Source organism: Lonchura striata, chromosome 1 (assembly GCF_050655825.1).
Source record: "Lonchura striata isolate lonStrDom1 chromosome 1, ASM5065582v1, whole genome shotgun sequence".
Taxonomy (NCBI): Eukaryota; Metazoa; Chordata; class Aves; order Passeriformes; family Estrildidae; genus Lonchura; species Lonchura striata.
Window position 1 is genome coordinate 70,556,226 of NC_140703.1, and position 12,552 is coordinate 70,568,777.

A 12,552-nucleotide genomic window follows, 5' to 3' on the forward strand; every position below is an offset into this window, starting at 1 on the left:
TGCAGAGTTCTATTAATAGTCTAAAACCACACTGGAGAACAGCTTGTACCACAACAGTGGCTACACTTAAAGAGATTGACATGGAAAAACAACCCTGTCCAGCTAGCCAAGGTCTACTATTTGGTCTAACCACCAAATTTATTTTTGGCATGTGGTCAAATACTCAAAAGCCAAAACTACATCTGTGTTAAGTTCACTGTCTTGCAGATTCCAGTGAATGATGACACAGCTGAACAACAACACAGGCACTAAGTCTCCAAGTGGCCTCCCAGCAGACCTAGTAGCCTGTAAGGAGGGAGATACTCTCCACAGGGCTTATAAACTGAGGCTTAGACTGCAATTACATCAATATGATGAATGTAAAAGTGAGGAAGCAAATGAATAGCATAAAAGGGTTACTGCTGTGTGACAAGTGAGTGCTACAAAGATATTAACTACATATAAACTACTTCCTGCATCAGAAGTTCCTAAGCTACAGATGACTCTGTGCTTGAAGAATATGAGGAAAAAAAAAAAAACCAAAACCATACAGTAGTCTTTTTCTAATACTCCCTCTAAAGCATGCTTTGGAACAAAAACGAACAGAGGGCACCAGACTAGACTTAAGGGATACTGTATCTCTGATGTCAATGAAGGGGATGTCATAGTAGGAAGAAGTTGCAGTGTGACAGCTAATTAAGAAGTGGCATTTATCACTGTCAGTTAAATAGCTATTTCCAAACTGGGGGCTGAGCAACAACTTGAATTTGTAGTACCTCTGTGTCCTGGGTTGTAAGATAAGCTTGTATTCCATTTGCCATCTGTCGAAGGCGAACCGGTTGGACAGGTTTTTTGTTATCTCTCTCAGAGACAATGGTTTGTGTATACACCTTCGACTGATTCAATGAAGGGGGTCCCACCCAGAGGGGAGAAGCAGCTCTCTCCCTCTTCTTCGCGGGACTCCGAGAGAAGCAGCTCTCTCTCTCTCTCTTCGCGGGATTCCTGGGGAAGCAGCTCTCTCTCGCTCTCTCTTCGGCGGCACTCGCAGCGAAGCAGCCGGCGCGCAGAGGCGACGGCAGCGGAGCTCAGAGGCAACCCCGGCGCAGAGGAAGACCGGCCCCACTGCCACCAGATCTTCAGAGGGAAACTATACCCTTCTAGAGATCACCACTGCAGCTACAATTCACCAGCCACTGCAAGGGAAGCAAATTGTCCCAGTAGAACTGATACTGGCACCCCGCAGGTTCTGGACTTTTTTTTCTTTCACTGGTTTTGTTTGTACCGATTGCATTTGCCTTTTTAAATTGTTGTCTAGTTTTCTCCTAGTAAAGAATTGTTACTCCCACTCCCATATCTTTGCCTGAGAGCCTTTTAATTTAAAGATCCTCGTAATTCAGAGGGAGGGGGGTTTGCCGTTCTCCATTGCACAGGAGGCTTTGCCCTCTTTCACAGACTCCTGTCTTGTCGAACCAAGACAGAATTTGGCGCCCAACGTGGGGCCCGAGGGCATTGAGAGGGAAAAAGGATTAACAGTTCTTAAGTAATTTGGTTTTGTTGTGTGTAAAAACATCTTCAGCATCACCATGTGGTCTAGTTTACCTTGGTTTGGGTGGCATGTGATCGTAGCTATACTTTTCCCATTTGCAGACCCTTATCTAAAAATGGGTCCTATAACTAAAGCTACGGTGTCTGTTATCAAGTTTGGCTTCTGGGTTAATTGGGTGAGGAATTCATGGATCTTTAATTTCCTCTGGAAGGCAGGTACATGGATTCATAGCTATCACACGTTAACTGTATGTTTTTGGGGTTACTTTAATAACGGTACCTACTGCGAGGAAATAGCACCTGGGCAAACTTTCTCTCAACCTTTTAACCATCTTTTTGGGTCTGCTCCACCAGTTCTCAAAGGGTTAAGATCCTTTATAAGTGCTAATGATACCATACAATGGGTGGTGTTGCTGATAGTCCTGTTATATTTAGCATTCAGAGATAAGGGAAGATTAACCTGGATAACTACCCTCACACCTACACCACAGACTCGAGATGCTGCTGCTCCAGAGCCTGACCCTGCCCCACAGCCCACCTCAGAAATGAACCGCCCAGATTGGGTGAGGGTTCTGGTTAAGGAGATACGAGAGATGCTGAAGGAGTGCATTTCCCCAGCTGGTGAGAAACCGGCCCTTTGCCTTGAGGAGGGACAGTCTAATAGTACAGCTGTGGAACCCACAGATGTTACAACTGTCCAGGTTCCAGCTGAACCACAAAGGCAGTCACGGTCAGCAGCAGTGGCCCCGGTAGAAACAAGGAAGTCTAAGGTGAAAGCAGAGCACCCTGCAGATAGGGACAGGAATGGAGGAACCTCACAACCCACAGGGGAGCCAGAGATTGCTATCATCACCGAGTCCCTGACGTACGAAAGTCTTCGCAATCTGCATAAAGACATTGTGCGACGAGGGCGTGAGGCTTATGCTACCTGGCTACTCCGGGTTTGGGATCTTATGGGTACAGGCGTGCAGCTGGACGGTGGTGAGGCAAGGAACTTGGGACCCTTGACCCAGGACTCAGGTATAAATCAGGTTTTTGTAAGGGAACCAGGGTCCCTTTCTCTCTGGGAGCGGCTCTTAATGAGTGTCAGGGAGAGGTTTATCCACAGAGAGAGAATGCAAGAGCACCATCATAGAATGCGCTGGAAGACCCTCGAGGAAGGGATCCAACAGCTGAGAGAAGTGGCAGTATTGGAGGTACTCTTTGGGAGGGATGGACGACACAATAATGATCCTGACAAGGTCAGGTGTACGGGACAAATGCTGTGGAGTCTGGCAAATCTTGGGCCATCTCAATACGCCACCTTCATTGCAACGATCAATGCTGACACCCACCGGGAGACAATAGGTTCTGTTGCCAACAAACTTAGGAATTATGAGAGTATGATTAATGGCCCAATGCAGGCTCATATCTCAGCTGTGATTAAGGAGTTTAAAGAGGAGATGAGGGAGGAGATAAGGAAGGTTAATACAGCACCCGTGAGAGTCACAGGCCCCAGAATCAGCACCCAACAATCCCCAGCTAGAGAGAGAGGGTACACCCCAAGGGCTAATCTGTGGTTCTTCCTGCGCGACCATGGGGAAGACATGGGGAGGTGGGATGGGAAACCCACTTCTGTCCTGGCAGCACGGGTCCGTCAACTCAAGGAGGGAAACTCTAACCGGGGGAGTTCCACCAAAGTGAAGGTAGCCTCAACCTCCCGTGACCAAGCTTGTGGGTACGATCTGTCAGACCCCCTTGAAGGGACCTCTAGTATGTATGCCCAGGGAAGGAATGATAACCAGTGTTAGAGGGGCCCTGTCTCTAGCCAGGGAGAGGCACGGGAAAACCGGATCTTCTGGACAGTGTGGATCCGATGGCCTGGCACATCAGAGCCACAAAAATATGATGCTTTAGTTGATACTGGTGCACAGTGTACTCTGATACCATCGGGACATGTGGGGGCAGAGCCTGTTTCCATTGCTGGTGTGACAGGGGGATCACAACAATTGACTCTGGTGGAAGCTGAGGTGAGCCTGACTGGGAAGGAGTGGAAGAAACACCCTATAGTGACTGGCCCAGATGCTCCGTGTATCCTAGGCATAGACTTCCTCCGGAACGGATATTACAAAGACCCAAAGGGACTCAGGTGGGCTTTTGGAATAGCCGCTGTAGAGGCAGAAGACATTAAGCAATTGAACACCTTGCCTGGACTGTCAGAAAACCCCTCTGCAGTAGGACTCCTAAGGGTGGAAGAACAACGCGTGCCAATTGCGACCTCGACAGTGCACCGCCGGCAGTATCGGACGGATCGAGATGCCGTGATCCCCATCCACAAAATGATTCGGGAGCTGGAGAGCCAAGGGGTGGTCAGCAAAACCCACTCACCCTTCAACAGCCCCATCTGGCCTGTGCGCAAATCTGACAAAGAATGGAGATTGACTGTGGACTATCGTGGCTTAAATGAAGTGACTCCACCGCTGAGCGCTGCTGTGCCGGACATGCTGGAACTCCAGTACGAGCTGGAGACCAAGGCAGCAAAGTGGTATGCCACCATTGATATTGCTAATGCGTTTTTCTCCATTCCTCTGGCAGCAGAATGCAGGCCTCAGTTTGCTTTCACCTGGAGGGGCGTGCAGTACACCTGGAACCGACTGCCCCAGGGGTGGAAACACAGCCCCACCATCTGCCATGGACTGATCCAGGCTGCACTGGAAAAGGGTGAGGCTCCAGAACACCTGCAATACATTGATGACATCATTGTGTGGGGGAGCACAGCGGCAGAAGTGTTTGAGAAAGGTGAGAGGATCATCCAGATACTACTAGAAGCTGGCTTTGCCATCAAGAAGAGCAAAGTCAAGGGACCTGCCCGAGAGATCCAGTTCCTGGGAGTGAAATGGCAAGATGGACGGCGCCAGATTCCCACTGAGGTCATCAACAAGATCACAGCTATGTCCCCACCAACCAGCAAAAAGGAAACACAAGCTTTCCTGGGTGCCATAGGTTTCTGGAGAATGCACATTCCTGAGTATAGCCAGATTGTGAGCCCTCTTTATCTGGTTACCCGAAAGAAGAATGATTTCCACTGGGGCCCTGAGCAGCAACAAGCCTTCACCCAGATCAAGCAGGAGATCGCTCATGCTGTAGCCCTTGGCCCAGTCAGAACGGGACCAGAGGTCAAGAATGTGCTCTACTCTGCAGCCGGGAACCATGGGTTGTCCTGGAGCCTTTGGCAGAAAGTGCCTGGGGAGACTCGAGGCCGACCACTGGGATTCTGGAGCCGAAGTTACAGAGGGTCTGAAGCCAACTACACTCCCACAGAGAAGGAAATCTTGGCTGCCTTTGAAGGAGTTCAAGCCGCCTCGGAGGTAATTGGCACAGAAACACAACTCCTCCTGGCACCCCGACTACCGGTGCTGGGGTGGATGTTTAAAGGAAAGGTTCCTACTACCCACCATGCCACTGACGCAACATGGAGCAAATGGATTGCCCTCATCACTCAACGCGCCCGTATTGGAAACCTGAATCGCCCTGGGATTTTGGAGATAATTACGAACTGGCCAGAAGGTGAAAACTTTGGTCTCACTGATGATGAGGAGCAGGTACAAGTGACAAGGGCTGAAGAGGCTCCACCATACAACCAACTACCAGCAGAAGAGACCTGCTACGCTCTTTTCACTGATGGTTCCTGTCGCATTGTAGGGATGAACCGGAAGTGGAAAGCAGCCGTATGGAGCCCCACACGCCAAGTTGCACAAGCTACCGAAGGAGAAGGTGGATCGAGCCAACTCGCCGAACTCAAGGCCGTTCAGCTGGCTCTGGACATTGCTGAAAGGGAGAAGTGGCCAAAGCTCTACCTTTATACTGATTCATGGATGGTAGCCAATGCTCTGTGGGGCTGGCTGGGAAGGTGGAGGAAGGCCAACTGGCAACGTAGAGGAAAGCCAATCTGGGCTGCTGATATATGGAAAGACATTGCCTCTCGGGTAGAAAAGCTGACGGTGAAAGTCCGTCATGTAGATGCCCATGTCCCCAAAAGTCGGGCTAATGAGGAGCACCGAAACAACGAGCAGGTAGATCAGGCAGCAAAAATAGAGGTGTCAAAGATAGACTTAGATTGGCACCATAAGGGGGAGTTGTTCCTGGCTCGATGGGCTCATGATGCCTCAGGTCATCAGGGCAGAGATGCCACCTACAAGTGGGCACGAGACCGAGGGGTGGATCTAACCATGGACAGTGTTTCCCAGGTTATCCATGACTGTGAGACGTGTGCTGCCATCAAACAGGCCAAGAGAGTGAAGCCCCTATGGTATGGTGGGCGGTGGTCCAAGTACAAGTATGGGGAAGCCTGGCAGATTGACTATATCACACTGCCCCAGACACGCCAAGGCAAGCGCTACGTGCTGACCATGGTGGAAGCCACCACTGGATGGCTGGAGACTTTCCCTGTACCTCATGCCACTGCCCGGAACACCATCTTAGGCTTGGAAAAGCAAGTCCTGTGGAGACACGGCACCCCTGAGAAAATTGAGTCTGACAACGGCACCCATTTCAAGAACAGCCTTATCAACACCTGGGCCAGAGAACATGGTATCGAATGGATATATCATATTCCCTATCATGCTCCAGCTGCCGGCAAAGTTGAACGGTGCAACGGACTCCTTAAGACTACCCTGAAGGCACTTGGTGGGGGAACATTTAGAAACTGGGAAATTAACCTGGCAAAAGCAACCTGGATGGTCAACACCCGGGGGTCTGTCAATCGAGCTGGCCCTGCTCAGTCAGAACCCTTACACGCAGTAGATGGAGATAAGGTCCCTGTAGTACATATGAAAGGTATTTTAGGGAAAACTGTTTGGATTAATCCCACCTCAGGCAAAGACCAACCCATTCGTGGGATTGTCTTTGCTCAAGGACCTGGTTACACTTGGTGGGTAATGCAGGAAGATGGGGAGACCCGCTGTGTACCACAGGGAAACTTGGTCTTAAGAGAGAACTGGGTGTAAGATTTCATGGTGTGCAGATGGAAATAGAATAAGGGGTGGATAATGTCCTGGGTTGTAAGATAAGCTTGTATTCCATTTGCCATCTGTCGAAGGCGAACCGGTTGGACAGGTTTTTTGTTATCTCTCTCAGAGACAATGGTTTGTGTATACACCTTCGACTGATTCAATGAAGGGGGTCCCACCCAGAGGGGAGAAGCAGCTCTCTCCCTCTTCTTCGCGGGACTCCGAGAGAAGCAGCTCTCTCTCTCTCTCTTCGCGGGATTCCTGGGGAAGCAGCTCTCTCTCGCTCTCTCTTCGGCGGCACTCGCAGCGAAGCAGCCGGCGCGCAGAGGCGACGGCAGCGGAGCTCAGAGGCAACCCCGGCGCAGAGGAAGACCGGCCCCACTGCCACCAGATCTTCAGAGGGAAACTATACCCTTCTAGAGATCACCACTGCAGCTACAATTCACCAGCCACTGCAAGGGAAGCAAATTGTCCCAGTAGAACTGATACTGGCACCCCGCAGGTTCTGGACTTTTTTTTCTTTCACTGGTTTTGTTTGTACCGATTGCATTTGCCTTTTTAAATTGTTGTCTAGTTTTCTCCTAGTAAAGAATTGTTACTCCCACTCCCATATCTTTGCCTGAGAGCCTTTTAATTTAAAGATCCTCGTAATTCAGAGGGAGGGGGGTTTGCCGTTCTCCATTGCACAGGAGGCTTTGCCCTCTTTCACAGACTCCTGTCTTGTCGAACCAAGACACTCTGCCACCTGCCAGTGATAAGCAACTGCTCAAACAACATGACTAAAGATAAAGAAATTTTAGTGCTGATCACAGGGCAATCTCCATCTTTGCTATGGGAAAAAGTCCATCTGCCCAGCTTTGTGCAGGCACATAAGCCACTCTAACAACAAATGAGCTCAAACATCTCTGGAGAAAAATTAGTAGTTGATTCTGACAAAGTGGGCACCCAGCATCTAGAGGTACAACAGATACTGCCTGGCTCTTCTACAGCTCCTTGCTTCTGATAGATTTCAGCATCTTTCATCAAGGAGGAGAAAACTGTTCTCCAACAGGACAATACTGGAGAAATCAAGAGAACTGAGTCCATCAGAATCCCAAACACTGGCCTACTATCTCTTAAAAAGTTCTCAGTGAGGGGTTGTGAGAACCCCAGCCTTGCTTTGGGGTCTCATGTGGTGGTGAAATTCCTCCTCCAACCCGTGCTTCCAAAGAAAAACTCTGCAGGCTCTTGCTGTTCAGTCTCAAGGCAGTTTATTGCTAGTTATCTAACAGATTGTGTTCTTGGACTGCAGCTATTTGATCAGCGGCCTGGGCAGAGGCACACACACACACACACTGACATCCTCTCTATCTGCTGTCTTCTTCGTCTCTCTCTGCCCAGGGCTGCTGCTATCTTTTATAAGATATATTACGTATAACATGTTTACAATTATTCCCCAATACCTACTACCTACGTTGCCAAGTGTTTTTCTACTCTAAACCAATCTGTGAGTACCAACATCACCAAGAACATGGAGGTAAGGAAGAAGAAGGAGGAAGAACAGGATCAGCCCACTTTCCTCCATCTTAGAACTTCTGACCCCCATGTACAAAGTGAAAACCCCCCTGTACATGTGTTAAAAACCCCCTGTACAATACTAAAAAAATTTCTCCTCTACTTTGTAACTACTTTTACTATACTATCTAACCTTTTGTGATTGCTTGTTCCACCTCCAAAGTTGGCAATTCATTCCATGGCTCAAACTCAAAATCACAGCTGTTTTTCAGTTGTCTGCCAGGGTCTAGAATGCTTCTGACCAAGGCCTGGAACCTCTAAAAATGTCTGAGAGACATTTTGAGTTCCCACAAGGGGTTATATAATGGAGCAGAATCACAGGACTTGAGTAAATTCCTGTGTAATACCCTATCCCACACATTTTCAGGGCCAGGAAAGCATTCCACAATGTATCTCAGTCCTGGTAGAAATCCTGCTGCCAGTCACTTCTGACTAACAGACACTCCTTCCTGTTGAACAAATACACTCTGACTTGATACATAGTATATATTTCCTTTATAGTTAGGCACTTGATACCTTGACTCAACACCACAGACTCCCACAGCAAGAGTGCACATTTAGGAAAGCTGAACATGGTACCTCCATGAATTAGAATTCATTCAGAAAGGAAAACATGAGACCAGGGACACCAAAATCCAAACCTAAAAATGTATGGGGTTTTAGCACACATTACATGATCTACATGACATGCTATAAAGAACATAATTTCCCCAAAACTACTGGTTGAAATGAAGATGCTACTTCAGTTAAAACACAGCTGAAGACATCTTAGAACTAGGAATTCTTGAAGCTTTGGAGCTTTCGAAAGCCTGACCTTAGAGCTGTCAAGTCTTCAGGCAGATTATTTAGGTTAATAAACAAACAGAAGGAAAAAATAAAACCAGAAATAAGAACCAGTAGAAGACATTCCCTATTAAGGAATACCCTTTTAAGGTACAGCTCTAGGAATACTGACTACAGGTCTTTCTTCAGGAATTACTGAATGATTTACCTTTGCTAGGTCTTCTTCTATAACATCATTTCGCATCTGAGCAGCATCCAACTGAGTATAGAATCGTGCACCAATCATAGGCATGATATCGTTTACACTGCGAAGTCTGTTTTGGTCAGTCAGCAAATACCTGCCAAAAAAACCCAACCACCAAAAGATTACTTTCTGCATATGCCAAACATTATATTCCTTTATGATTTTAGAACTATTTAACTTTTTGTATTTAATACACGAAGTTGACAATTGTTATGTTTCTCAGAAGAAGATGCCATCAAGAAAACACAATTAATTTGAATCAGTTATTTATACAAGACAGGAGCATACTTTCACGAAATTGTGTAGTCCACTCCATGCAGACAGCAAGAACATACACAAAAAGAGAGAAGGATGCAGTTTCAGATGGCAATGCAATTGTTTTTCAAATGAGGAAAGGAGAAAAGACTTCTACTTTTCCCACTCAAACTGCAAGGGGGAAAAGGGCTGACTATATTGAAACAACACAAAAAGAATATGCACCCAGGAAAAACTAGTACTCAACCTTTCAGCCAAAAAGTCAGTGTGCCTGTTTCTCAGTACCTTGTGAAACTGTAAGATAAGACTAGCATACTGCTATTGCAGAGAACATGCATTCAATGAAGCCCAGTATTGAAGACAACCTAAAATGCTTGTTTTGTTTACACTCCTAATTCTTACTAAGACCTTTAACAGCATTATACAAAAAAATTTATATCAATGTTTTACACTGCACTGACCATGAAGACAACTCAACAGTAAATTTATCTGTAATCATTCTTGCATTGAAAAATACCATTTGACTTTTGCATTTGTATACATAAAAAATACTGCATTTGCCTTTAAAAGATTTATTAAACAAACTTACAAAATCAGATTCTTCAGATCAGAGGAATAGTTGATTGTCACCAGTTCCATTGCTTTCTGCAAATTCTCTCTCTGAATTCCTGACAAAGAATTGCAAGCCAAAGCCAACACAACTTTCCCCAGGGAGATCAGATCTGCTTGCTAGTAGGGAAAACACACACAGGTAAGATTCTTAGTATAGATAAATACTACCTATGGTACTAGATGGTGTTAAAGAGAGACAGTTCTTCAATAACCTTAGAAGAATTTGAGCAACTAAAGTACTATTCAAATCATAGTTCAACATGATTGTTCAAGTAGTTAAAATGTACAGAAGAAAATCTGTCCTGACACCTAGCAATTTTTAAGCACTATATTTATCTTTGAATGATTAAAATTTACCTATTTTTAGCTTAAGGACAGTATTAGAGAGAACTGTGTACTGAGCAGAAGCTCTGTAATGAGGTTCTCTGAGCCACCCACCTGCCCAATCCTGACAAGTCAAGGAGTTGGTGGCAAACAGAACAAGTCTTCTCAATATGTAGAAATAAAAGGATTATTTGTTAAACTGAAACCAGCATTTTCTGCATTCATATCTTTTCAATCTAGCCATCCAGTGTGAATTCCATACGGGGATCCACACCACATTCATATACATTATAACACCATTTTAACAAATTGCTCAAATATTTTTATCTCTGATGGACAGTGTGAAAAGATCTGAACTGTGCAAAATAACTAGACAGGCCTGTATGGCTGCCAAACCAAACAGCATCATGTGTTATGAAGAAACCTTTGCATTATAAAACACTTATGTTAAAAGCAGAACTGCTCTTAAAAGACAAATGCTGGATATAGCCTGCTTTGCTGTAACAGAAAATTCTGCCAGTATTAATAGCCAGCCATGAGAAATGATGAAAAGCTGTAGAAGACAGGAAAAGCTGAACTGATTCTTTCCATGGAAAGGCTTTCAGCTGCACACAGTTTGGCTAAACTTAAAAACACCTGCAGCCTTCCATGCTGGATATGTCTCAGAGTGAATTTAACAGTTAGCTATAGATATGAAATTAGAATTTTCCTGAGGTTTTGGGGATTTTTTTGAGAAAATAAGATATTTTTACAAAACTAAAAACATAAAAGCTACTAGTAATTGAGAATGTCAGTTCCATAGCCTAGAGCAAGGCCAAGCCATTTAGCAGAGAGTGAGGTCATACAAGGAATCCACCTTCTGTCATTTCTGTAAGAAAGGCTAAAAAATCTGGCAGCATTAAAAGTTCTGGTTAGAATTTGGTAGCTTTAGAAAAGTGCTGTGATGGTGAACATGCCACAGCCCCTCACAGCTCTTCCACCCAGAGGCATAACCACACCTGCTGCCTCTGGCTGCAGTAGCTGAGCAGAGCCTTCCCTGAAGCCACATCTCCCAGGTGCTGAGGGGAAGGGGAAAATACCAAACCTTTCCAGGTCTCTCAATGTCCCTGCTGTTCCTGTATCAAGTATGATTAAGCAGCACAATTTGAACAAGGATACACAATATGTCAGAAGTTAAAAAGTGTATTATAAAAGCATAATGAAGACAGAAACAGGATGTGCAAAATGAGACAAATAAGGACAAAGGGGTTGAAAAGGAGGTGGGACTAGCATTTGCTAGACTATTTCCTAAGCAACACAGAATTTCTGAGTATTGGCATTCCTTTTTCCTTTAGTAAAGAGATGTTGATTAGAGCAATAAACCCCTTTTTGGTGTGAACTTGCTTCCACTAACAAGTAGTGAATTTCAGCAGCAGGGAACACTGCTATAAGTCTAAACAGAGGATTTTTACTGGTGCAGTATCTAGAAACATGTGCCACCTGAGACAATGGCATTTTAATCATTATTTTCTCCAAGAAGTCTTGGAAGAAATATGCATTTGTATTAAACACAGCTGTACTTCTTTCTGCAGTCCTCTACTTTACACTTAATATCTTTCAACTTTTAGTCATTCATAAGGATATATCCTATATAAATTCTGTATCATCACACATCCCTGAGACTCTGAAAATATACAGGCAAGATCCTATGAAAATTCTGTCTTCCTTTGCACAGGTGCTTTCATAATACAGATTGCATTAGATTTCAGAAATTATTGAGAAAGTCTTACATTTAATATCAGACAGGAAATTTTAAATTCGAGATTTGTGGAGTTTGAGCATTTGACTTGCAACCTTAACATTTTCTTTTTTTCACAAATTACATCTACCAGAAGAACTAGAAAAGAGGATAAAACACCCCAATGCGCCCCCAAACATACAGTTTTCAAATTACAGCCAATGATTAGCTTGTTTTAGGCACAAAAGTGGCTTGGATTCATCCCACTTATTTTAGGAACTTCAAGCATCCAGTCAAGAGACTGATCAATTTAAGACGCAGCTGTAATTCTGTAAGACAATTCAGACTTTGAGCCAGCTGAACTGGTCTCTGGAGGCACTTCACTATTCATTGTAAGCTGAAACCCTGAAAGAAAGTGTTATCACAATACCCAATGTTTTAAGTTTTACAAGAGCACAAAGGTAATATTATTCCTGTGTGACCGGAGAATCAATATATCACAATCTGGAAATATCCCATAAAGTTCAGGACTTCTGAAAGTCAGATTACTG

General features: G+C 45.1%; 1 protein-coding gene across 12 annotated transcripts in view; it reads right to left on the reverse strand.

The window, feature by feature from the left end:
• PAN3 (poly(A) specific ribonuclease subunit PAN3) overlaps positions 1-12,552 on the reverse strand; it is an 86,529-nt gene that overhangs the window by 7,797 nt on the left and 66,180 nt on the right. For all 12 annotated transcript variants that reach the window (XR_014955540.1, XM_085580103.1, XM_085580079.1 and 9 more), the window contains 2 exons: positions 9,938-10,077; positions 9,058-9,187 (listed from right to left, as the gene is read on the reverse strand). Coding sequence is in view for 11 of the 12 variants with exons in the window: in XM_085580103.1 (XP_085436229.1) it covers positions 9,058-9,187; positions 9,938-10,077 (270 nt within the window). In the remaining variant the exon portion in view is untranslated. The remainder of the gene's footprint in view (positions 1-9,057; positions 9,188-9,937; positions 10,078-12,552) is intronic.